Genomic DNA, 24,824 nt, shown 5'->3' on the forward strand with positions numbered 1-24,824 from the left:
GAACCCCTAGACAGCCCGATTCTTCAAGACTACTAGGGACCAGGAATCTGTATTTTTAACCAGCACCTCCTCCTTCCCCCCAGCTGCCTGCCCCTTCAAATCTTGCACATAGTAGGTGGCCCAGTGACTAGTTGAGTGTCTTCAGTCAGGGGCTACTGAGTGCTCTACCAGGGGTCTTGAATCCTGGCGCGCACGCACAAATACACACACACACACACAGCCACTACCATCATCCCCATCTTACAGAGGAGTAAACTGAGGTTCAGAGAGGGGACGTAGCCAGAAAAGGGACCCAAAGCGAGGAAGGGGCTCAAGTCCTAATTAGCGCCTGATTCCTGGGGGGAGGGGAGGAGGCAGAGCGATGAACTGGGGGAGCGCGAGCTAGCGGGGGCGCGGAGACTCGCGGCGGCCTTCCAATGCGGCCCCGCCCCCACGAGGGACGTGAAGACGCGGACCCCGCGCAGCGTGGGGACATGTGACCGACTGCAGAGGCCGCGCCGCCTCCCCCGCCCGAGGTCCGCGCGCTCCGCCGCAGGGTGCAGACCCGGGGCGCCCGCCTGGGTTTGGGGCGCAAGAGCAGAGGCGGAGCCGGGGCGGAGCCAGCGCGCCCCGTCCCCCTCTTTCCAATAATCGAAAGCGAAACGGAGGGCCGGAAAGGAAGGGCGGAGCCGGCCCAGAGGCCCCGCCCCCTGCCTTGCGCGGCTGCTGGACCGACGGGCGCGCCCAGGTAGGGGGTCTCCGAGCGCGCAGTGCGGACCCTCGCGGGGACCTGCGCGCCGCCACCATGTCTCAGGAAGGTGTGGAGGTAGGAGATGGCAACAACTGGGCCGGGGACCCGCGAGAGACGCGGGGGAGGAGCCAGGGACGGGGAGGGGGCTTCGCAGTTCCTGGGGACTCCATCTGAAGCCCAGACCTTCCCCCGGGCTGGCACTACCCCCTTCGGAAAGGAGAGTGACGGCCACATCCCCCAGAGCGAAATGCGGCCTCCTCAAGGAAAAGCGGGGTTGCTGGGTCAAGGGTCAGAGGCTAGGGGTTACCTGGCTGGCCTCCTTCCTTAGCCTGGGACGCTCACCTCAGTCCGCTCCCTCCCCCAATGCCCTGTAGGGACTTTGGCTTTTTCCAGGAAATGCAGTAGAGGGATGAGGGGGGAGCGGAGGCCAAAACCGAGGGTCAAGTTCAGGCCGGAAAAAGGATGCCTAAGGATGGGGGAGGGGCAATCCCTCCACTACTTCCCCCGTCGGAGACCACCTGTCCCCACCCCAGCTGGAAAAGAGCGTTCGGCGCCTCCGGGAGAAGTTTCATGGGAAGGTATCCGCCAAGAAGGCGGGGACTCTGATGAGGAAATTTGACAGCGACCACACGGGAGTGGGGCGCTCCATCGTGTACGGTGAGCAGGCATGGGTTCCGGGCCTGGTGGGGGTTCCTCCGGGGAGCGCGGAGGGGGTGTAGTCTGCGCTGAGGGTAGGAAGAGACGATGAGATCATCTTTTTGGGGGGCGGTCTGCATCAGGGCTCTGGGGGCCCTGCAGCTCCCACAAGATCTTTCAAGGGCCCTTCACTTACACTTACTCTCCCCACTAGGGGTGAAGCAGAAAGATGGACAGGAACTGAGTAATGACCTGGATGCCCAGGTAAACTGCCCCCCTCCTCTCAAAGGACGTGGTAAGGGGAGGGAGAACAGAAGGGTCAGGCTTCTCCATGATGAGCCCCTTCTGTGCACTGTCAGTCTACATCTTATGGTCCAGCCTCATTTATTTATTCACCTCTCAGCCATGTGTCCTGCCAGGGAGTCTGCAAACAGCAGGTGCTCATTAGGTGCTGATTGTATTCAATGGAGGAGAGAGACATGAAACTAGGCAATGAAATGAATCATGATTAATGTCATTATAGAGGAGCCATAGAGGTCAGGGAAGGCTTCTTGGAGGAGGCAGCACCAAGTTCTTCAAGACTAGGAAGGAGTGATCCCTGGGGAGGGATGGAGTTGGAAAGGATCTTCCTGGAAATAAGGGTGGCATCAGTGAGGGAACCTGCAGATAGGCTAGGATGAGCCCAAGGTTGGGGAGGGGAGCCCATGTGAATGAATGAATGAATGAAAGGCTTTGTGGCATAGGTACAACACAGCCACTTTGCCCCTTAGATGGTTTTGGTGGCTGGTGCACTGGATTTCTGAAAGACCCAGCATAGTGTTGTGAAAGCATATAATAAAGTATGTCTTATACTCTTAACATTTATATATTTATATTTATACATATAAGTATGATTAAAAAAAATAGCAAAAAGCATCATTGATTGAGCACTTCCCCTGTGGCAGGACTCCAGGAATTTTACCTGTTGACTAAATTCATTTCCACAGTGGCCCCATGAGACAGGTCCTATTATTTATCATGTCCGTTTGCAGACAAAGAAACTGAGACACAGGGTGATGAAGTCATTTGACCAGGTTCATGCAGAACAGAGGTGGTAGCTGGGATTTGAACCCAGGCCACCTACAAGCAGAGCCTGGGCTCTGAGATTAGGGACCCAGGGGGAGTGGCTTGACCATGCCCCCACAGCTGGAAGTGATGGAGCCAGGGTTCCAACCTGTATTTATCTGAATCCAGAGCCTAATCACTTAGCTTAAAGCAGCATGGCTCCAAGAGGTGACCTGTCCCAGCGTCAACAAGTGTGCAGCATTTGCCAGCAGGAAGGGAGCATGGGGTCCAAGCCTGCTCCACCACGCTCACTCAGGGTGATCTCAGTCAAGCCCTCTCCCAGCTCTGGGCCTCAGTTTCCCCATTTGAGCAATGGGGATAAGAAGTTGTGCCCACCTCTCAGGGTAACTATAAGGACAGCTGAGCCCACACATCCTGTCCATACTAAGTGGATAGTGCTCAATCAGCTCCTCCTGAGTTAGGGACACTCTACTTTCACGTGTGGCCAGAACCCTGCATCCCTGGCCAGAAGCCCCACCCCCAGGAAAGCGGCATGAGCCACATCCCCAGTTTCTGCCCCTGGTGTCTCCACCCAGGACCCTCCGGAGGACATGAAGCAAGACCGGGACATTCAGGTGAGTCCAGGGTGTGAGATATGGAGGTGGAGCAGGGAGGACATCCGTGGGGATGTCCGTATGTGAGGAGGAAATACATTGTAGGGGCAGGAAGGGGAGGGAAGGGCTGACCAAGATTTGTCCCCACCTACCCCATTCTGCAGGCGGTGGCAACCTCTCTGCTGCCACTGACGGAAGCCAATCTACGCATGTTCCAACGTGCCCAGGAAGACCTCATCCCTGCTGTGGACCGGCAGTTTGCCTGCTCCTCCTGTGACCATGTCTGGTGGCGCCGAGTGCCCCAGCGGAAGGAGGTGATAACCCAACCCCTGACCTTGATTCTGTTCCCACGCCACTCCCAACCCCCATCCTCAGGTTCTGAACCTTTGACCTAAGAACATCAGCCTCCAAGAGCCCAGCCCCTGGCCTCCAACCTCAGAGCTCAACCTTGATCTCAGACCACCCCCAACCCTGACCCGGTGAGCTGAACTTCTAAACATGAACTTGAGCAGCTCAACTCTTACCCCAGAGCCTGACCTCTGACTACACAGCTTGACGGCTACCACAGAAGTCAAACCTGATCCCCAAATCTGACTTCCAAACCCCTAACCAGTGGTGTGCTTCTGGCAAATGTTTAGTAACAAGCTCTTGTGCAGCAGGGGTGATCCCAGATATATAGTGTTTGCCAATTTATGAAGTGCAAATCTTCTCACGGTGGCCAACAAGCTATTAGTGCTCACCTCTGACAGCCATCCCGCTCCCTCTCCACACCCCAAGGTGTCGCGATGCAGGAAATGCCGGAAACGCTACGAGCCTGTGCCATGTGACAAGATGTGGGGTGTGGCTGAGTTCCACTGCCCGAAATGTCGGCACAACTTCCGGTGAGGGTGCTGACCAGCCCCTGTTGGCCCTGCCCCACCCCAGCCCTGCCTTTCCCTGCCCTGGCCCCACTCCGGCCCCACTGGACTTTGGACCCTCACGGCCCTGCCCACTCCCAGGGGCTGGGCACAGATGGGGTCCCCGTCCCCCTGCTACGGGTGCGGCTTCCCCGTATATCCGACACGGATCCTCCCTCCGCGCTGGGACCGGGACATGGATCGCCGCAGCACCCACACCCACTCCTGCTCGGCTGAGGACTGCTACAATCGGCGAGGTGAGGACCTGTCGCGTCCCCATGGCCTCCCCCGACCCTGGGCAGTCTACTTGGCCTTGACTCCTCAGATGTCCACGTCTGGGGCTTTAAGGACCAAGGTCTCTGCCTGCCCCTTCCACACACCTCCTAAGGCCTCAGTTCCGGAGACCCTTTTATCTCCCACCACATTGGTCCCTCCTTCCACGTCTTCCGTGGCTCTCCAGTCTCCTTACCTCCAGGTCACTCAGGACCCTGACCCCTCCTTAACACCCACCTCCCACAGCATCAGCCACTTTCCGTGGTCTTGCCCGTAAGGCCCTGTGCTTTCACTCCGGTGGCCCACACCCCAGTGTCCTGTGGCCTCTGCCCCTGTGGTCTGTGTTCTTGGTTCCTTTTTTGTCTTCTATAATCTCAGGTGATGTCCATGTCCCGGGTCTCCTGTGGCTTCAACACCTGTGACTTTCACCTCTGAATTTCCTATAGCTCTGGCCACATAGCCTGTGGCCTCAGCCCCTCCCCTCCCCAGAGCTCCCCATGTTCTCAGCTTCCTTGCCCCCAGAGGCTCATGTAGCATCAAGCCCCAAGACCTCAGACCCTCTCCCTCCCCAGAGCCCCACGTGCCTGGGACGTCCTGTGCACACCCCAAGAGCCGGAAGCAGAACCACCTGCCCAAAGTCCTGCACCCCAGCAACCCCCACATCAGCAGTGGCTCCACTGTGGCCACCTGCTTGAGCCAGGGGGGCCTCGTGGAAGACCTGGACAACCTCATTCTGGAGGACCTGAAGGAGGAGGAGGAGGAAGAGGAGGAGGAGGGCGGGCATGGGGAGTGACCCCAGCCAGGTGCAGATGCAAACCAGACACGGTCTGTGGATATTTTGTGTTGTTATAAAATATGAGCTCAAACCAAGATCTAAGTACCCTTGAGGAGCCATCGGGGTCTGAGATATTGGCAGGGGGATTCCTGGGTCCTGTTTTCAGGGCCCTGGGGAACAGATCTACAACAGGAAGAGGTCTGTGGGACATGGTCCTCACTAAGCTACGAAGGAGATGTGGCCAGGACAACTTTGGCTCTTGCTGACAAACATCCCCTGGGACCTGGGGGACAAATGGACAGACAGTCACAGCTTCAGGGGCCGGATCAGCATGGCAGCCTTCTTGAGCGAGTAAGCCCCACCACGAAACTCGGCCCAGTAGACGCCATCCTGGTAGCGGCTACGGTAGTGGCCACCACGATGCCACACACCATTTAGGTTGGAGTGGGCACAGGCATGGTACCACCAGCCTCCCCGCTGGTACAGGGCACAGTTACCTGAAGAGAGAAAGAGTTCATGTCTTCTCACCAGAATAAAAGCCTCTACAAGCACCTCACTATTATAAGGCTTTTGCCAGGCATTCCTCACTTTCTTCTTCAGAGTAATAACCTTAATTCCTTCCTTATCCCCTTACCAAAGTACAAGTCACATTTTCCCTACCCTTTCTGCAGAGTAGGAGCTTTACCTCTCATTCCTTTATCAGCAAAAACAACATACTCCACTTCCTTTCTAGAATACAAGTCCTAGCTCTCAGCTCCCACCCACCCACCCTGCCACCTTTCACCAAGGCAGAAGTCCTAACTCTTTTACTGCCTTATCAGACAAGGAATCAGAACTTCCCATCCCCTCACCAGAATAAGAGTCCTGTCCTCTGTTCTCTTGCTCACCCTGATCCCTACCAGAGGGAAGTCTTATCCCACCCCATTTCATTCCCTCACCAGGAGCTCCCTATCCCCCTACCCCACCAGAATTAAGAGCTCCTTACCAGAATAGGAGTCTCGGTCCCTATCCACGGTGCTGAAAGGCTTGTCATTGTGCCAGGAAAGAGAGTCTCCAGCATCTCCATGGTACTGGCCAAGCCGTAGGCGGTAGTGGTCACTTTCAGGCTCCAGGGAGAAACCATCATAGTGGGCACGTGCCCCACGGCCTCCCCAGTCCTCAAGTAGCACCAGTAGCTCATGGTCCCCACGGCTAGTCAGCTGATGCACAGGTTCAAGGCCCAGCCAGTATTCCCCGTCAGGCTGCCCAAAGCCCACCTGGCAGGGCAGGAAAGTCAGAAAGTTGGGAGCAGGTCCCCTCCCCTGCCCAGTCCTGCCCCACCCACCTGTGCCCACCTTGTAGTGTTGCCAGGTAGTGAAGAAGTTAACGGAGCCATCCTGCCGCCTCTGGATCACAGTCCAGCCTCCACCCTCCAGCTGTTGCTCGCACCATGCTGACACCATATGCCTGCCCAGTTGCAGCTCATATACTCCGCTCTGTCCATGGCCTGCCTGGCGAGCCTCTGCACAATCCCGCCATGGGCCTGTGGGAACAGGGATATGGGAGAGGCACAGCCTGAACCAATCAACCCCTTATGGAATAAGAGTCCTGATTCTCGCTGGTCCCCTCACCAGAAGAGCAGTCCTGCCTCTTCCATTCCCTCACCAAAATAAGAGCCACAACACCCATTTACTTCCCTAAATAAGACTCTGTCACTCTTTTCTCACTAAAGCAAATGTGGAGACTGGGATTCTTAAATCTCCGTTCTGTGGTCTCCTCACCAGAATAGAGGCCCTGAACACGACACTCTGAACCCCCTCAAATTCTCACCAAAGTAGCAGTCCTAAATTCCCTATCCCTTCATCAAAATAAGACTAACCCTCCTGTTTTCACACCATAATAAGAATTTCGGTCTTTATTAGAATAAGAGCCATATCTCCCTGTTCCATCATCAGAATAAAAGCATCATTTCCTCCAGTCTCCTCATCCTGAGAGAAATCTGACATTAAAGTCCTGACTTGTATTTCCCTTTATTCATGCTGCACTGGGAATCTCCTGGCTCCTCACATCCACAACAGCCCAGCCCTTGTCTTACCCGCTGGCTTGGTAGGGACAGCAGGGTGCCCTGAGGGCATGGGAGAGGCCAAGGGCCCCTGCTGTCTCAGGGTCTGGTCTCTCTGGGGCTCTGGGGCTGGGTTTAGCCTCCGGCTGGTATCACTGGTACCACCCACCAGACTGACTGGAACCACAGGCACCAGGGGTGGTGGCAAGACCTGGAGTAACCAAGAGAGTTGGATGTGACTGCACTAACCATCAGCCCAAGAGGCTCTGGGCTCCTATATCTCCCAGCACCCAGACGGGAAGGAGATGAGTCAGGGGCATGGATAGATCCTCCCCATAAGCATAATTCCAGCTGTCAAGAAGAAACAGAGCTGGGCTTACTCCTGCTCTGGGGTTCATAGCTTAATGGATCTGTGCCTCCGAACTTTTCTGTAGAGTAGAGATAATGATATGAGTACCTCCAACATTTAGTATTAACTTTCTCAATCCTCCCAACAGCCCTGTAAGGTAGCTACCATCACAGAGAAACAATCTCTTATTAAAATCAAAGGCCAGACGTAACTCTAGAATTCAGAATAATATGGCAGGAGTTAGAAATAGTAACAACAGGGGCTACATGTATATTACGTAACATCCCCTACGGTCTTTGATCTTTGACCACAGAGTAATATGCTTGATTACAGGATCCTATGAGTATCTCATATATTAGGTGGACGAGTAAAGACTTTAAGTAGCCACCAGTCGCGTTTTGACCCAAATGAGTTATGGGGGAGAAGTAGGGATTCGTTTTTTTGGAGTTTTTTTGTATTCTGGAACTACAGGTAAGAGATCGTGGGATTTCAGGAGGCCTATCTTACAGACGATGCTTACAAGAAATGACTATGGTTTGGAGAGGGGAGTAGTTTCGCAGTTACCTGCTGCTGCCCGCCCGCACCCCCCGGGCACAGGCGCTCCAGGCGGGCGATGAGGCCACTCTGCTGGCTGACAAGTTGCGCCAGCTCGCGGAACTTGACGTCCAGCTGGTGAAAGCGAGCGGCGGCGCGCTGCGCCTCGGCGGACGCGTTAAGCACGCGCTCCCCAAGCAGCGCCAGCGCAGCGGCGGGCTCCGCCCCCGGGCCGGGCCCCGCCCCCGGGCCCGCCTCGTGCTGCAGCTGCGCGCGCAGCTGGCCCAGGCGCGCGCTCAAGCCGCGGCTTTCCTTGCGCAGCGCGCGCACCTCGCCGGCCACGGCGCCATCGGCCGTCGCCAGCCTCTGAAGTTCGCGCAGCAGTTCCTCGTGGCGGCTCACGCGCACGCGCAGCGCCGCCACTTCGCTGGCGTTGGCGGCTTCCGGCGCCGGGCGCGCGGCCGCCGGCCCGCTCCAGCACACGGCGCCCGTGAACTTCTGCGAGGGCAGCACGAAGGTGTAGGTGCAGCGCGGGGCGGCCGTGCGCGCCCACGACGCGCCCAGCAGGAGCAGCAGCTGCAGCGTGCGCAGCCTGGGCGCCCACATGGCGGACCTGCAGACAGAGGATGAGCGAGAAGGAGCGGGGGCCCCGGGAACCCAGGCTCGACCCGCGACCCTCAGGCCGGGCCAAACCCATCTGCTCCCACTTGGGAATGCGCATGTGTGCACTTGCGTGAATCTTGGTCTGTCCACACACGGCCGCCTCCATCCCTTTCTCTACCCTAAGGCTGGAGATACCCCAATAGGATCCAGCCCTGGCCTCGCCACTGCTGGACAGTATGTCCACGCGCCCTGCCAGACAGTATGTCTCGTGCATTCATTCAGCAAGCATTCATTGAGTGCTTACTGTATGCTGGCCTCAGTTCTAGCACAGGGAATACAGTTGGGAACAAAACACAAAAATCCTGGTCCTGATGAGCAAGCGACAAAATAGAGTTAGAATTAATAGAATGTATTAGATGGCCGTACATGCAAAAGATAACAGTAAAAGAGATTTAGGGTTATGTGCAAGGGCATTTGGAGAGAAGGGAGGAACTGAAGGAGGTGACAGTTTGGAACAAGGAACTGAAGGAGGTGACAGTTTGGAACAAAGACCTGAAGGAGGTGAGGGAGGAAACTACGGGGGTGTCTGAGAGAAAAGAGGTCCCTAGCAGGGGGAACAGAAAATGCAAAGGCCCTGAGGTTGGATCAGGCTTGACGTATTAAAGGAACCTCAAGGAGGCTGAAGCAGAAGCCATGGGAAAATGAGCGGGAGGGGGATCAGAAAAAAGTCTCACTAACTGAATCTAGTAGTGGGTACCCCATCTCCCATGTCCTCAAACCAAAACCCCTGAGTCATCTATGTATCCTCTTTATTCACGGCAGATCCAACCCATCAGCCAGCCCTGTCAGCTCTTGTGTTTAGATCCTGAATTCCTCCAATTCCCCCCATGCTCGCCTAGTCCCAGGATCCCAGCTCAAGACACCATCTGGATTTCCTTACAGCAGCTGCCTCCCAGGTCACCAGTCTTCGGTCTTCAACTTCTGTTCTGTTTCTCCCACGACGGCCAGAGGACGCCTGTGAACATGCAAGTCAGGTCACGTCCCTTCTCTGCTCAGGACCTCTGAGGCTTCCACCTCGCTGAGAGGAAAAGCCTAAGTCCTCCCTGTAGCCCACAAGGCCCTGCTAGCTCTGCCCAGTCCCCTCCCCGCCCTCACCTCCTCCCACTCACCCTCCTTGCTCTAGGCACTGTGGCCCCCTCCTTGTTCCTCAAACACACAAGGCACCTTGCAGCCTCAGGGCCTTTGCACTTGCTGTTTTCTCAGCCTGGAATATTTATCCCCAAATTTTAACATGGCTCCCTCTCTCTGCTTGTTCAGGTATCCACTGAGCTGTCTCCTCTCAGAAGCCCTCCCTAACGACCCCATTTAGTTGCCCCTCCCCAGCACTCCCTATCAGGAGCCGTCTTTTTCATTTAAGCATTTATCACTCTGCAGTGGTCTCATTTATTTGCCATTATTTATGATCTGAATTCCTCCACCAAAATATCAGCTCCCAGAGGCCACGTCTGGGTTTTGTTCACTGCTCTGTCCCCAGTGCCTAAAACAGAGCCTGATGCCATACACACATTCCACACCCCCCACCATCCACATGCCCCGCGTTGGCTGCACCCCCACCCAGGTGTTCCCTGTCTCCTACAGCTGAGCTCATACAAGTGTCTTCATTCAAAAGTGTGTACTTGTGGCCACCTACCCCCCAGCCTTGCAGTGTCCACACATCAGCCCCCATTATCTTCATTCCTGCGGTTCACACACTTGCAGTCTCTCGAGATGGGGAAGCACATCCCTCCTGAGTGCATGTGCCAACATTCAGAAGACATTCCACATGTCCATGTTAGCCCTGTCTGTACCATGTCCCACCATGTCCAAACCCACACAGACATGTGTCTTGCTGGCTTCACTATCACACACATTGCCTCATTCACACACTCAACGGGCATTCCTTAAGCCCCTTCGTTGGGTGCCAAAAGCTGTTCCAGGCAATGAGGACCCAGCTGCAACCAACACAGACAAAATCCCTGCCCTCATGGAGCTGACATCCTGCTTGGGAAGACAGATGGTGGGTATGTGAGAGGGTTGGGACCTGGGCTGGGGGTGCATTGTAAATAACAGGAGTCAGACCTCACTGAGAAGATGACGCCTGAGCAAAGACCTGAAGGAAGAGGGAGAAGGGGAAGAGCATTCAGGCAGAGGGAACAGCGAATGCAAAGGCCTTGAGGTAGGAACTAACTTGGTATGCCATGGAACAGCACGGAGGCCTGTGAGGCTGGAAGGGAATGAGTGAGGGGAAGAACAGGAGGTGGGGACAGGGAGGTGATGGAAGCAAAGTGTTCAGGGCCTTGTGGTCCTCCAGGAGGATCTGGGGTTTTCTTCTGTGTCATGTGGGAGCCATGGGGGATTCTGAGCTGGAAAAAGGTATACTCACTACGACATTCATACACCAAGCTCTAGCTCCCAAAGGCAGAGCAGGGTCCTCTCCTTCCCCCTCTTCAAAGACATCAGCCCCTCCACAGCAGGGGTGGACCAAACCCCTGGGAAACATCCTCTGCCTTCCAGGATCTCAGCCTGGGATAAGGAGGAGGAGGTCTGGGGAGCCCCCCAGCCAAAACAAGACCCAGGTTTCCCAACAGATTCAGCCTCTACCTGCCCTCCCACCCTCCTGCACTCTCACCTCTCGAGACCAAGACCCTGAGTTCAGCAAGGCCCGTAGCAAGGACAAGGCGTCCAAGGAGGAGCCGGGGGTCCAGTAGGGGCCTCTGAAGTGGGGAAAGAGAAGCCAGGGGGAGAGCAGGAGGGAGGAGTCTTGGTAACCACCCCTGGCCACCCAGAGTCGGGACTAGAGCTGTGATGCTGAGCCCAGGAGCTCCCACTGTAAATATTTAGCATTTCCCACATGAGAACTGGGGCAGAATTGCCAGACCCCCCTGCCCAGGCCACCAGAGCCTGATAACACAGTTCAGTGCCCTGGACGTTCCCCCGACAGTGAAGCAGAGAGCGTGGGAGGCTGGAGGCCCTGGGAGGCGGGGGGGATCCCAGACACACACACACACACACACACACACACACACACACACACAACAATAGCAAACATCAGAGGCACCTGCTGCCCGTCAGGCCTGACTCTAAACTCTCCATTTTGTATCTTGTTTAACCCTCACAACCTGAGCTGCCTTCTGTATGTAGCCACATTTTACAGCAGGAAAAACTGAGCCTCAGAGAGGGTGAGGAACTTGCCTGTGGTCACACAGCCAAAGAAAGGATCGACAATTGGAATTAGCCCAAGAAACATGGCTCCAGAAGTTGCACATGTGAACCACAACAGTCACACACACCTGACCTGTGGACACGTGACAGTGCAACACAAAGACACATACAGATACCCGATGAAACTTGCAAACCACTACACAAAGCAAAGACAGATGGACTCTGTGTGTATGTGTGTGTGTGCGTGTGCGTGTCCGTGGATTTGCCTGGCACAGGCACATATAAAGACACAAATGCAAACACAGCACAAATTTGGGCAGCAACTGTGTATTCAAAATGTGGTCACCCACACGCATACCACGACTTAAAGGAAAATATCCTGTGTGTTGAGTGTTGTCTGTGCGTCAGACACATCCACACCCAGGTACACGTGGTCACACACTGGCAAGCGCAGAGACACAAATCAGCTACACAGCAAGCCCCTGACATCCGCCGGCCACCCAGTGCAAGTTTCCATTATCTCCCACACACGGTCTCTCCTCACGCAGGTCAAGTCCTGCAGGGAAGGAAATAGCCATGCAATCGTATCTCACAGGTACAAAGTGACTCACAACTCACGTAGAGTCCCCACCAGAGTAGGGTCTCCGACTTGTAGGAAGGCCTCCCGGACCAGCAGACACACTTTCAGGGAGCAGTCTCCTTCTCCCAGTTCCTAATGTCCTGAACTCATACGTAACCCGAGTGGCCTCCCGGGCTGAAAGAGGAAATGGTCGTCCCAGATCCGAGACAGGCTGCCAGGCTGGGCTCCGGGCCTGGTCTGGGGCCCCCAACACTGGGCCCCTTGGCCCCCTACTCATAGCCCCCCCCAGCTTCCCGCATTGGCAGCAGAGGGAGAAGAAACCTCCTAAGTCAAGGAGACAGGCTGACCGAAGGGAGAGAGAGTCCGAGAGACAGAGAAGGAGAGACGTGGCGGAGATGGGGAGAGAGAAATGGGATAGGAACAGAGCAAGGAGAAAGATGGAAACTTACGAAGGAGACAACTGATGGCTGAGACAAAGCTGGGGAAAAAGAGGCAGATAGAAGACAACGATGGGGAGGGGGAGACAAAAACGGGAAGAAGAGGGGGGAGACTGATGGGAGAGGAGAGGCAAATTGGGGGGAGATCAATTGAGGGGGAAGCAAATGTGGGAGGGGAGACAGCTGGGGAGGGGCGGCAAATAGGGGAGAGGAGACAGATGGGGGAGGAAACAGATGAGACAGGGAGAGAGATGTTGGGGGGGGATCCCTTCCCCTCACCCCAAGGTTCTGGGGAAGAAGCCAGAGGCCTGAGGCCAAGGCTGGGGCTTTGAGTGGAAACTGGAAGGGGGTAAATTATTCACGAAGCACCCGCCTTGCCCTGAATTTCCAGAAGGTGATGTGGAGTTTCCATCTCTCAGCTCGTCGGCAGACAGGGCTGCCGCGGAGGACAGCTGGTCCTCAGGAGCTGGGGGCCCAAATGAATAACTGCCAAGGAGCTACTCCCTTCTCAGGCCCCCAAGTGCCTGGTGCCAATGTGCCAAGTATTGTGCATACATCATCTCTCTTAATTCGCGGGTCAAGGAGGAAATGATTATCATTCTCACTTTAGGATACTTTAGGAGCCTCGGAGTGGAGAAAGTGGCTCTTAAAATCCCACAGCTGGTGGAAATGGCCGAGGCGGGATTCGAACACGCGATCCAATTCTCCGACTCTCCCCATGTGGCGCGGCTCCGCCCCGGTTTCTGTAGAAACAGGCACTAGGTGTCTCCATAGCAACCCCTCTGGTGATGTCTCCCCCCCCCATACACCTGGTACGCATGCCCAGCCGATGACGTCATCGCGTAGCGGCGCCTGGCGTAACCATCTCGCGGGCGCCGGAAGTGAACGGTGAGGCGCCGGAAGTAGCCGGGCGAAGGGGCCGCGTGCAGGAGACAGCAACATGGGACAGTCCGGGCGGGTGAGGCGCGGCGGCCGGGGAGGCGGGCAGCGCGGGTGGGGTCCCGGCGGCGGCTGCGGCTCTCACTTCTCGCCTCTCCTTCCTGCAGTCCCGTCACCAGAAGCGCGCGCGCGCCCAGGCTCACCTCCGCAACCTCGAGGCCTACGCCGCGCAGCCGCACTCTTTCGTGTTCGCTCGGGGCCGCGCGGGTCGTAGCGTCCAGCAGCTCAGCCTGGACTTGCGGCGGGTCATGGAGCCGCTCACCGCCTCCCGCTTACAGGTCTGCACCACCCATCCGGCTTCCACCCGCCCTAGGTCCCGTCTTCTTGGCTGAGAGGATGCCTTTCTTCTCCAAAGTGCGCCGGGATTCCATCTCCCTGGCTGGAGAAAGGGATCCTTATGGGGACCACGGTCGCTCCCTCTCAGGGCTTTGAGGAGCAGCAGAGAGGGAGCGCAGATGAATGCACCCAGCTTGGAGCTTGACTGATGGTTAAGAGGAGACTGTCAGCTTTGCTGACTCCTCTCAAAGACCTGATTCAAGTCACTTAACCTCACTGTGCCTCAGTTGGTTCATTTGAAAAATGTAACGCACAGTGTCAAGGGACAGAGGTGGTGCTCCAATTCAAGTCTGGCTCTAGAGGCCAAGAACATTCCACTCCCTTCTCCCTTTCTCAGAAGGGTTAAATGCAAGGGACATAACAGCTTAAGCTCATAGTCTTTGCCTAATAAGGGAGTATCTATAATTTTCCCTTTTTCTTTTTATCATTTCCAGATACGAAAGAAAAACTCTCTGAAAGATTGTGTAGCAGTGGCTGGGCCCCTCGGGGTCACACACTTCCTGATCTTGAGCAAAACGGAAACCAATATCTATTTTGTGAGTGGATACTCTCACTCCTTACTCCCCCACACCCTCCTCCCCCTCCCCAACTCTTATGATGAAACCTTGTGCCTCTGAGCTGTCATGATTCTGGCTTCAAAGTAAACGCTCTGAAGAGATTGGCATGGGTTCCCACTCCCCTCCTCCCTGGTCGGACACCAAGACCCTCACTGCTCCTTTCTTCTGTAGAAGCTGATGCGCCTCCCAGGAGGCCCCACCTTGACCTTCCGGATCGACAAGGTAAGGACAAGAGGTGATAACGAGGCCTGTGCAGGGCAGAAGCTGGGTTTGGGGACTGTACCAGCCACGTGTGGTTGGCGGTCACTCACCCGTCACTCTGCCCTGCAGTACACGTTGGTGCGTGATGTGGTCTCCTCACTGCGCCGGCACCGCATGCATGAGCAGCAGTTTGCCCACCCGCCTCTCCTGGTGCTCAACAGCTTTGGCCCCCACGGCATGCATGTGAAGCTCATGGCCACCATGTTCCAGAACCTGTTTCCCTCCATAAATGTGCACAAGGTGGGCTGGGCCTGGTGTGGGAGGGTGGGGCAGGCAGCAGGTCCCCCACACTGGTCCTTGGATTGGTGGTTCAGTCTTCACCTCCTAGCACTGAGACTGAGAGCTCCGGGTCCTGAGGTCAGATCCCACTCTTGTGTCCTCTGAGCCGGGCAGGAGGCTTCCCTGTGAGCTGTCATCCCATCTGGCAGGTAGAAAACAGTGCTGATGTTGCTTTATTTCCTAAGTTCGTGTTAAGTGCTAAGCAGAGTCGCGTGTATATATCGTGGCTCTGTTTGACGAGAGGAAAACTGAGACCAATAGAGATGAAGTCACTAGCCTCAGGTTGGACACAAGGGACAAGGGGGCAGGATTGGGTTTTTTTAATCTGTCAGGCTCTAGAGCCTCCACGTCTGTTCCCTGGCACCAGCGGGCCTCACACTAGCCTTGCTAGATGCCAGTCACCAGGGAGTCTGGTGTGGGCAACCTCAGAGCCAGGATTTCTAGCCAGTGCCCCAGGTAGCCCACAGACACCAGTTGCAGCCCTTCCTGTCCCTGCTGTGTTAGCAGCACCTCCTGGCCACAGCCAGGGCTTGGTATGGGCTCCATGCAGTGAGGCCCATGGGCAGCTCACGTGGCGCCCTGTTTTCTCTTTCTTCCAGGTGAACCTGAACACCATCAAGCGCTGCCTGCTCATCAGTTACAAGCCCGAGTCCCAGGAGCTGGATTTCCGCCATTAGTGAGTACTCTAGGGGGACGAGGTGTGGCTCCATGTGCGGCTGATGACAGCACTGCTGCTGAGACTCTGTGATTGCTTAGTCTCAAAGTAAACGCTCTGACGCACCTGCCAAAGGATTTGGGTAGGGCATTAAGCTGACTCCTGACCCCCTGGCGCCTAACTCCGCTCCTCGTTAATTCCCGCCCCTGCAGTAGCATCAAAGTGGTCCCTGTGGGTGCAAGTCGTGGGATGAAGAAGCTTCTCCAGGAGAAGTTCCCCAACATGAGTCGCTTACAGGACATCAGTGAGCTTCTGGCCACGTAAGGAGGGCAGGGGTCTACCACAGTCTACCCAGAGCTGTCCCAGGAGCCTGGGATCCCCTGCTGAGCCCCTTGTGTGCCCCCACAGGGGTGCAGGGCTGTCTGAGAGCGAGGCGGAGCCCGACGGTGAGCACAACATCACAGAGCTGCCCCAGGCCGTCGCGGGGCGAGGCAACATGAGGGCCCAGCAGAGCGCCGTGCGGCTCACCGAGGTGAGGCCCAACCCCCAGTAGGCCCAGTTCTTTCCCCCAGCCCTGAGGAAGGACTGACTCCCCGACCTTCGTCCCTCCAGATCGGGCCTCGGATGACCCTGCAGCTCATCAAGATTCAGGAGGGCGTTGGAGCAGGGAACGTGTTGTTCCACAGCTTTGGTGAGGAGGGGGCTGGAGGGCATCAAGGGCTGAGGCCTGATCAGAGGTGGGTGGCAAGGTGCTGGGGGGGACTTCTGGATCTTGGTGAAGGTCTCAGGAGCCATCTCTCCCTATTCAGTGCACAAAACGGAGGAGGAGCTGCAGGCCATCCTGGCTGCCAAGGAGGAAAAGCTGCAGCTCAAGGCACAAAGGCAGGACCAGCAGGCCCAGAACGTCCAGCGCAAGCGGGAGCAGCGAGAGGCCCACAAGTGTGTGGTCAACCAGGCAGGGGAGGTGGGGTCCTGGGCACAGGCTGCCATATTAACATCCGTTCTCCAGGAAGAAGAGCCTGGCAGGCATGAAGCGGGCACGGGCAGAGGCTGATGGGGACAGTGATGCAGAGGACCCCGGGGCTCCTCCAGAGGCAGAGGGTGCCAACCAGCGAGAGGAAGAGGAGGATGAGGCCGAGTATTTCCGCCAGGCTGTGGGCGAGGAGCCTGACGAGGGTGTGTGGCAGGCCGGGGTCAGTGCAGCTGGGTGCCATGGGCCTGTCTCTGTGCCCTGGTGGCCCTGACACAGTCTCTCCTTGCAGACATGTTCCCAAAAGCAGCCACGCGGAGACGGCCTGCTGGGCCCCCCAGCAAGAAGCGGCGGGTAAAGGAACGGAAGCCAGAACAAGGCAGTGGCCGGAGGCCTCCAAAGGCCAAGGGCAGGCACTCGGGAGCCCAGGCCAAAGTGGGACCCAGCGGGGCTGCCCGGGACCACGGACGAGGCCGAGCTCCTCGACCTAAGAGAGTAGCCTGAGGCCAAGCCTTAGTAACAGATGGAATGCCCCAGATTGGGGCCTGAGAGATGCTGCCCTCTGCTCCCTTCCTGGGCCTCCAGGTGCAGCCCTCTGTTTCCTTTCATAAAGGAGAGCTGTTTTCCCAACCTCCTCCTCCAGTAAACTGCTTTCTCACAGGTCTGAGTCTGCATTTGAAATGGGACACCGTTTCTGCCCCAAGGCTGGGCGCCTTTCCTCCACCTTGAATGGTCGAAGTGCCAGGGTGGTGGCAGATTACATCTTGCTCTGGTGCCCTGGGGTCCTGGGCCCTTCTCTGCCCTCCCCCCAGACCAAGGGCCCCACAAGCAAGCAGGCCAGTTCTGGAGGGTTGGCTGTCATGAGGAAGGAAATGGGGTGGGAGTGAGGCGCACACCCAGACCCGCCCAGCTGGGTGAAGGTGGAGCTGGGAATGGGGAGGAACCAGCGGTGCTGTTTGTGGTTTGGGGAGGAGCCAGCAGTGCTGCTTGTGGCTTGGGGAGGGACTGGCACAGCGTGGGCTGCAGACTCAGGTGGATGCGCCATGGCCTCCACCGCCTCAGGTGAGGAGCCAGCACTGCTGGGGCAGTTGAGCCAGGCACATACCCAGGGCCACAGGAGTGGAGGCGGCTGGCTCCAGGGAGGTGGCGGGGTGACGGGATAAGAATCATGTCAGGACAGACTTCCTCCCAGAGTAGAGGGATGAGTTAGGAAGGAAGTGAGGATGGAAGCTGTCTGGGGCAGGGGAGGCACATGTGCACCACGCACAGAGCTCATGGCCCAACTGCTGGAGCGACCAGGAATGGGCCATTCATTTCTCAGGTTGGAAAGTTGAGGCTGAGAAGGGTGCCTGAAGGATCAACTCCAGAGCGTAGCTCTTCCCCACACTGCTGTGTCCAGGTACTGTTCTGGGCACTGGTGGAAGCCATGGGGGGGAAATAAGCAGGGTAGGGGGCCGAGGGGAGTGGTCACAATGTTAGGGTAGTCAGAGTGGGCCTCAGGACCAGTGACCAGGAGGTGCGCGGGGGGCAGCCCTAAGGATGACTGTCGCCGGTGATTCAGCCAGTGCAAAGACCCTGAGGCAGGCTATGCCTTGAAACCAGTATGGGACAGACTGAGTCACGGGGAGCCAGCGGGAGATAAGCGATGGGGGATGGGGTGGAGGGCCTGCGGGCCCTTGTGTGCTGATGTGAGCACTGGCTTTTCCTCTCCCTGAGGGAATTCGGAGAGGGCTGGGAGCCTAGGGATGTGACCTGACTCATGTGTCCACAGGTGCAGGCTGTGGGGAGAACAGACGGGGGAGGGCAAGTGTAGGGAGACCTGGGGAGGAGAGTCCATGCTGGTCCAGGTAGACGGTGGGGTCTGGACTTGGGTGGCACTAAGGGGGTGATATACTCTGAAGGTGGAAACTTGCTGACAGATGGGATTTGGGAGTTGTGTGGTGGGGTGGGACCCTCCCCCAGGCCCCGGCTCCTCCAGGCCTGAAGGCTCTGGGTCATCACTGCCAAGTGACGTGCGTCCCTAGTTCTTGGCCCAGCTTGTTTTGGGGGATAATTATGTTTACTTATTTACATGGAGGTACTGGGCATTGAACCCAGGACCTCATACATGCTGGGCACACACTACCACTGAGCTATACCCTCCCCACTGCCCTGCTGGTTCTTGATGGTGCAGGACACAGAGCCTAGTAAACGGCAGCTGAATGAAGGATTCTTTGGGCTTCTAATCTTTCTGGGCCTCAGATTCCCTCGGTGAAAAGCTATGGCTGGCACCCCCTCCTGAGTGGAAAGCATGCCCTCAGAGGGCTGGCACAGGCCCAGCACACCGTGGGTCCTCGGTGCCACAGCGCTGGGGACTCTGAAAGCAGTGGGGGCCACAATCGGGGACAGGGCTTACTCGGCAACATCCTCTGCCCACAGGCGCCTCACACTGCCCAGCCAACTTCTCGGCGGCTGCTGACCGCATCCTCAGTGGCTTCCAGGAAGGCTTCCTGTGGCCCATACTGGTGGTCACATTCCTGGTGGCCTTGGCTGGCAACAGCCTAGCTCTGTACCGCTTCTACACCCGGGAGCAGCGCCCGTGGCACCCAGCTGTGATCTTCTCAGCCCAGCTGGCTGTCAGCGACCTGCTCTACGCGCTGACGCTGCCCCCGCTGGCTGCCTACTACTACCCACCCAAACACTGGCGCTACGGGGAGGCTGCGTGCCGCCTGGAGCGCTTCCTCTTCACCTGCAACCTGCTGGGCAGCATCATCTTCGTCACCTGCATCAGCCTCAACCGCTACCTGGGCGTCGTCCACCCCTTCTTCACCCACAGCCAACTGCGGCCCAAGCACGCCTGGGCCGTCAGCGCCGTGGGCTGGGCGCTGGCAGTCCTGCTGGCGGCACCCACACTCAGCTTCTCCCACCTGAAGAGGCCACCACAGGAAGGCCACTGCACCATGGCCAGGCCCGAAGCCTGCATCAAGTGCCTGGGGACAGCAGATGACAACTGGATCGAGGCCTACAGAGCTTACAGCCTGGTGCTGGTGGCCTTGGGCGGTGGCCTGCCACTGCTGCTCTCCCTGGTGGCCTATGGCGCCCTCGGGCGGGCCGTGTGGCGCAGCCACAGCATGACAGTGGCCAACAAGCTGCAAGTGATGGTGCTGGTGAGCAGCGGCGTGGCTGTCTACGCCAGCTCCTACATGCCCTACTATGTCACACGGGTGCTCAACGTGTACGCCCAGCTGCGCTGGAAAGCCCTCTGCCCAGGCTTTGCCAGCGTGCCCCAGGCCGAGCAGGCGCTGGACTTGAGGACTTACGTGGCCCACCAGGTAGCACGGGGCCTCGTGCCCCTGGCCATCTGCATCCACCCACTGCTCTACATGGCCGTGGCGCCCAGCTTGGGCTGCTGCCACCAACCCTGCTTGGGCTGCAGGCAGGGCCAGACCCCAGAGAACACCGAGTGCTCCGGCCAAGTCCTGCCCCTCAATGTCCCAGCTGCCTCCAAAGCCTCAGGGCCCCAGTCCCCTGAGTTGAGCCCATGACCTGGCCCATCCTCAGCCCCCTCCTCACAAGACCTGGCAGCTGAATGGAGACAGAGCACAGCTGGCCCCCGGCCCTGAGACCCCAACAGGCCTCAAGCCAACACTTCCTCCCCAAGGAGAGGCCTATGGTGGGACAAGCAAACACCCAGGCTTGAGTGGCAGGAACTTCTGCCCACAGCACCAACCCAGGCAGGGCCAGGGAGCCGACCCTCGAAGCGGGGAAGGAAAGGAGGGCAAGGCTAGCCTCACCCGCCACATTGTGGGTGACATCTGCAAATAAATGGAACAGCACAGGGTGACTGGAGACTCTTTATTGCCCTTGGAGCCCCCTGCTCCCAGAGGCTTCCTTCTGTCACTGAAGGATCCCGGGGTTGGGGGCCGAGCAGCAGCAGCTGGTTTAGTTGGTTGATGGCCTAGAGAGGAGATGGGAGGTGGCTGAGGATGGTAAGTGCTGGGGCTTCAGACTCCTGAGAGAATCCTAAGAGTCCCCCCACCACACAACAGGGGTTTCAGCAGTGGGCAGGGGGAGACAGCATGGTGGCACAGGGCACACGAGGAGCCAGACTGGCGATGACCAGCCTGGCCCTGCCGCACGTGGGTGGTGGGCCCCTCCACCAGAGGAAAAGGACAATTGATGACCTGCACCCCAAGACAAGCTTGGAGGCCATTAACCGGGTGTGGGGCCACAGTCAGCCTGAGTGTCGGCTGTGACACCAAGGGGAGTGGGGGAGAGCAGGGGTCTTACTTGGCCCACTCGACGTTGAGGATAAGGTGGTCATAGCCGAAGCCCGACACCCCAGCGATGGCGCGGGCAGCGTCCTCGCGGCGGTGGAAGCTGATGAAGGCAAAGCCCTGGGGGAGGGGTGGGGTCAGGGGCATTCAGGGCACAGGTGGGATCACAACCCCTCCCCACCCCCAGGGCCACCAGCCCACCTTGGACTGGCCAGTGGTCTTGTCCTTTGCCAAGTAGATGCGGGAAATGGAGCCAAAGGGCCGGAAGAGCTCCTGCAGGTCTGTCTCACGAGTGTCCTCTGACAGGTTGGTGACGCGGATGGTGGCGTTGTCATCGGCTGGGCAGGCAAGGAGAAGCATCTGTGAGGAGCCAGCCCCACCCGCAGGATAATCACAGGGTGCGGGGAGGTGCCCGCCTGCAGGCCCGGAGCCAGGATGCCCTCCCTGCCTCACCTCTGCGGTTGGGCTGCATGGACTCGCCGCGGCGGCTGGCCCCATCCCGCAGGCTCGGAGGTACATACTTCCCCGTCTTGTTCTGAGTGGCCTGCACGGGCTCCAGCTCTGGAGACCAAAAGCAAGGTCGGGTCAAGCCTCCCTGGCACAGATGGAGGGTCAGACCTGCTCCAGGATACTGGTAGCTCTGGTCATGATCAGCCCAAGCACCCTCCGTTAAACCACAGGCATCCGGTTAGCCCCTTCAAGGCCTGGTGGCCATGGTGACTTAAAGACCACACCCAGGAAGCTGACGTCATTTAAACACCCTGCCAGCAGCACAAGAAAAGTGAGAACCCACAGAGCTGGACAGTCACACCAGCCTCACAACTACACACAGGTACATGGGGTAGGAACAGTCCCCAGGTGCCCCCCACCCCAGTAGGTGACAGTGTGCCACACACACGTCATGAACGTAGAGCTGTCCAGACTAAAACTCACCATCAGCGAATCACAGTCACATGAGCAAGTCTGCTCCTAGGTGTGTGCATGCAAACACAGCACACTCAAGTCACGACGGTCACACAGATACATCAGAGAACAGCTGTCCCCCCACCACTCACAGTGTAGTCCCACGTACAGGCGCACACACAAGCAGCTACCACAGACCCCCACGAGGAGAGACAGTGACATCACCAGCAGCCAGAGCGCCCCGCCAGTGTCTCTCACACACAAACACTGACTGTGGCCACAGCCTCGTGCTGCTGACGCTGTTGTACAGGAGATGACAGCCGCATCGGGGGCGGCCTTGGTCAGACAGCAGGTGATGAGCCAGGACTCTCCCAGAGGTGCACACCGTCCCTGCCCCTGTCCCCTGCCTGCCAGCTGCACCCCCAGGCCCCTGCACCTCCAGGCAGCTTCTCCTTCTCGCCAGTGGACAGGCCCAGCTGCTCCGCCAGCTCCTTCTGCATGGGCCCCAGTGTGTCCTTGTAGGGGCAGCGGGTGGTCCAGTGGTCGCCCTTGCAGATTCGGCAGGACACAATCTTCTGGCCCTTGAGCTTGTTCATTGGGTCCTCCTCTTCCTGACAGTTCAGATCCTGGCAGGGCAGGTGGGGGCAGCTCACACGGGGCTACTGCCCCACTGCGGCCGCCACAGCCCTGGCCACTGGCCCTGGCCCACTGCCCCACATACCTCTTTGCTGGTGATAAACGTCATGGACACATCATCGCTGACCGTGGTGGTGGCCACATTGGGCCCCGGCGGGTCAAACTCTGAGTTCCCAAACTTCTTCCAGTTCTGAGCTCAGGGTGGGATGGGGGACAGGTCAGGGCAACAAGTGGACCCCTTCCACTGGCACCCAAGACTTACAATACCCATGTCCAGGGTGTCTGAGCCTTGAACTCCATTTTCCACCCTCCCCAAACGACCCTCACAGTGGTGACAACAGTTCCCATTCCCTGAGTGCCTGCCAAGCCCAAGCTTCTCTTCAGCTCTAGGAGGCAGGGGCAGCTCTCAGCCCCATGTCCCAGATGACAGAAGTGAGGCTCAGGAGGAAACAGCTTCACTGCCAACAACTCCTGGCAGGGGCCATGCAGGTAGCGAATCAGCTCCTAGCACAAAGTGATGCTGGGGGGTGTGTAGGGGTCACCGAGACTTTCAGGGTCCTTAAGCTAGTTAAAACCTGAACCTTAGTTTCCTCACCTATAAAAAGAGGACCACAGTGCTCCCCACCTCCCTGGGGTGCAAGGGGGACTGAATGAGCAAACACTTCCTGCAAAGCACTTGGATCTCACACAGAAAAAGTGCAGGTAACTGTGCCAAATTTATTTACTGTTATCACTTCTGCTATGACCACCTCAGGGGAGAGCTTGGCTCTGTTCCTACTGGTAGACAAGTCAAGAGGATTAAGAATTAACCCCATCCACTCCTGCACAGGCTGGACTGTCAGGGCCCCAACAGAGCGCAAACACCCCTAGGCCTCAGTTCTGCCCCAACATAATGGGTACAAACAGTTAAACACCACTTTTAAAAACAAAGGCACTGGGGAAAAGGGTTTCTACTTTCTCTAAGTCAGCCCTGTGGGAGCCCCCAAGAAGCGGGGAGAAGGGTCTTACCTTCCTCCTTGCAACAGCCTTTGAGGCCTTCCGGGTCTCTATTCTGAAAGTGCGGACAATCTGGGGATACAAGAGGAGAGGTTTGGGCTTCCTGTTCCTCCAGGTTCCTGGGGCCGGGAGATCTTCTTCATCAAACCACCAACACACACCACCCTCTCCTGGTCCAAGTGCCCCCAAGCAAAGGGCACCCACCTCCTCCCCCAGCCTCACCTTGAACTTCTTGCCATCCTCATCTATCTTGTACTCAGTCACAGTCTTAATGTTTCCATTGATGACCTCCTTAGGAGGTGGCAGTGGAGCTGGGAGAAGGGAAAAGGCGAGAGGAGCTGAGCCCTGGGTAATGGGGACAGGAGGGAATGTGGCTGGGAAGAGAGGCAGCCCAGGGTTGGAGCAGAGGTTGTCACTCACCTCCTGGCACTAGCTCAGGTTCTGGGCTGGTATCCCCGGTGGCCAGAGGGATGCCCTTGAGGAGCTCACTGGTGACGCATTTGTCTGTGAGAGGGAGTGTGGGGAGCAGGTGTCAGCTGGAGAGATAGGAGCTCCCAAGCTGAAATGGAGGGACTCTGGGGATGATGCCCACACCAGGAGCTGAGACAGGCAGAACCAAGGGCAGAAGAGTAGCCAGAAAGCATCCTAGGATAGCCGCGCGGGGTCATGAAGCTAGCTGGCTGTAGTACGTCCCAGCAATGGCAAGCAGAGGGGATCCTTAACATGAAGGCAGGGGCAGACCACAGGCATCTAGGCGGTAGTGCAAAGGCAGAAGGGAGGCTATTACAACTTCCTCCCCGAAGTAGGGGCGCATCTGTGCTGATACCAAGGACCCGGGCCGTGGCATGGAAGGAAGAGGGACTCCCCAGGGAACATCTGAAATTGGAGTCAGGCTGGCCCGGAAACGGATGGCGCGGGGCAGGGGCTGGCCGTGAGGGAAGACGCAGGGTCAGACGGCGATGCCAGGGCGGGGGACTGGAGCAGGCGGCAATGACCGGGCTGGAGGCTGGCTGTGGATATCCGAGGCGACGACGCATACTCACCGTCCTCTCCCTCCTCCTCCACCTGATCGGCCCAACTGGGCTTCGAACTGCGGGGACAAGTTTGCCGGGAGGAGGGTCGGGTGAGGCGAGGCCCCGCTCCCACGGTCTCGGCGCACCCAGGCTCCAGAATACTCCCTACAATCCCCAGTCCGCCTCCCCAGCCTCCCCTGCCTCCCCCGACGACCCCAAACTCACTCAAAGTCTCCGGTAGGCATTGCAAGATATTCTCCACGCAGGGCAAACCTGGCCCAAAGACCGGAAGTCAGGGGAGACCGAGACT

At 57.7% G+C, this 24,824-nt stretch overlaps 4 protein-coding genes and 2 non-coding genes across 9 annotated transcripts; 4 read left to right on the forward strand and 2 right to left on the reverse strand.

The window, feature by feature from the left end:
* The first annotated feature begins 478 nt into the window (after positions 1-478).
* On the forward strand, positions 479-5,059 carry SHFL (shiftless antiviral inhibitor of ribosomal frameshifting). Its single transcript, XM_006206264.4, has 8 exons — positions 479-805; positions 1,264-1,387; positions 1,581-1,630; positions 3,007-3,045; positions 3,189-3,338; positions 3,802-3,905; positions 4,023-4,177; positions 4,766-5,059. The coding sequence occupies exons 1-8, from the start codon at positions 785-787 to the stop codon at positions 4,984-4,986; spliced, it is 864 nt and encodes a 287-aa protein (XP_006206326.1). The 5' UTR covers positions 479-784; the 3' UTR covers positions 4,987-5,059.
* ANGPTL6 (angiopoietin like 6) lies at positions 5,022-13,448 on the reverse strand. Of its 3 annotated transcripts, none has more exons than XM_072947650.1 (7): positions 13,319-13,448; positions 9,436-9,510; positions 7,923-8,505; positions 7,043-7,220; positions 6,303-6,490; positions 5,954-6,224; positions 5,022-5,465 (listed from the first exon to the last, which is right to left on the reverse strand). In XM_072947650.1, the coding sequence occupies exons 3-7, from the start codon at positions 8,496-8,498 to the stop codon at positions 5,275-5,277; spliced, it is 1,404 nt and encodes a 467-aa protein (XP_072803751.1). In that variant the 5' UTR covers positions 8,499-8,505; positions 9,436-9,510; positions 13,319-13,448; the 3' UTR covers positions 5,022-5,274. The 3 variants fall into 3 exon arrangements, with proteins under 3 accessions (XP_072803751.1, XP_006206325.2, XP_031545445.1); XM_006206263.4 differs by lacking the exon at positions 13,319-13,448 and adding an exon at positions 12,308-12,762; XM_031689585.2 differs by lacking the exons at positions 9,436-9,510; positions 13,319-13,448 and having other exon boundaries at positions 7,923-8,633.
* An 80-nt stretch (positions 13,449-13,528) lies between these two features.
* On the forward strand, positions 13,529-20,533 carry P2RY11 (purinergic receptor P2Y11). 2 transcript variants are annotated; one of them, XM_006206266.4, is made up of 14 exons: positions 13,529-13,671; positions 13,760-13,930; positions 14,423-14,524; positions 14,717-14,767; positions 14,876-15,046; positions 15,685-15,761; positions 15,953-16,060; positions 16,149-16,272; positions 16,353-16,431; positions 16,550-16,679; positions 16,750-16,916; positions 17,003-17,060; positions 18,562-18,581; positions 19,129-20,533. In XM_006206266.4, the coding sequence occupies exons 1-14, from the start codon at positions 13,654-13,656 to the stop codon at positions 20,232-20,234; spliced, it is 2,382 nt and encodes a 793-aa protein (XP_006206328.1). In that variant the 5' UTR covers positions 13,529-13,653; the 3' UTR covers positions 20,235-20,533. The 2 variants fall into 2 exon arrangements, with proteins under 2 accessions (XP_006206328.1, XP_031545447.1); XM_031689587.2 differs by lacking the exons at positions 13,529-13,671; positions 13,760-13,930; positions 14,423-14,524; ... (8 more) ...; positions 17,003-17,060; positions 18,562-18,581 and adding an exon at positions 17,216-17,772.
* On the forward strand, positions 14,571-14,656 carry LOC116285134 (small nucleolar RNA SNORD105). The gene has a single exon (XR_004194816.1). It is a non-coding gene; the product is annotated as a small nucleolar RNA SNORD105 (small nucleolar RNA).
* Positions 15,792-15,871, forward strand: LOC116285136 (small nucleolar RNA U105B). The gene has a single exon (XR_004194818.1). It is a non-coding gene; the product is annotated as a small nucleolar RNA U105B (small nucleolar RNA).
* EIF3G (eukaryotic translation initiation factor 3 subunit G) lies at positions 20,531-24,824 on the reverse strand. Its single transcript, XM_006206267.4, has 11 exons — positions 24,740-24,824; positions 24,545-24,591; positions 23,922-24,005; positions 23,724-23,812; positions 23,514-23,573; positions 22,591-22,695; positions 22,306-22,495; positions 21,420-21,527; positions 21,168-21,304; positions 20,980-21,086; positions 20,531-20,647 (listed from the first exon to the last, which is right to left on the reverse strand). Exons 1-11 carry the CDS (start codon positions 24,757-24,759, stop codon positions 20,632-20,634), a joined length of 963 nt encoding a protein of 320 aa, XP_006206329.1. The 5' UTR covers positions 24,760-24,824; the 3' UTR covers positions 20,531-20,631.

The sequence above is a fragment of the Vicugna pacos genome, chromosome 22, assembly GCF_048564905.1.
Source record: "Vicugna pacos chromosome 22, VicPac4, whole genome shotgun sequence".
Taxonomy (NCBI): Eukaryota; Metazoa; Chordata; class Mammalia; order Artiodactyla; family Camelidae; genus Vicugna; species Vicugna pacos.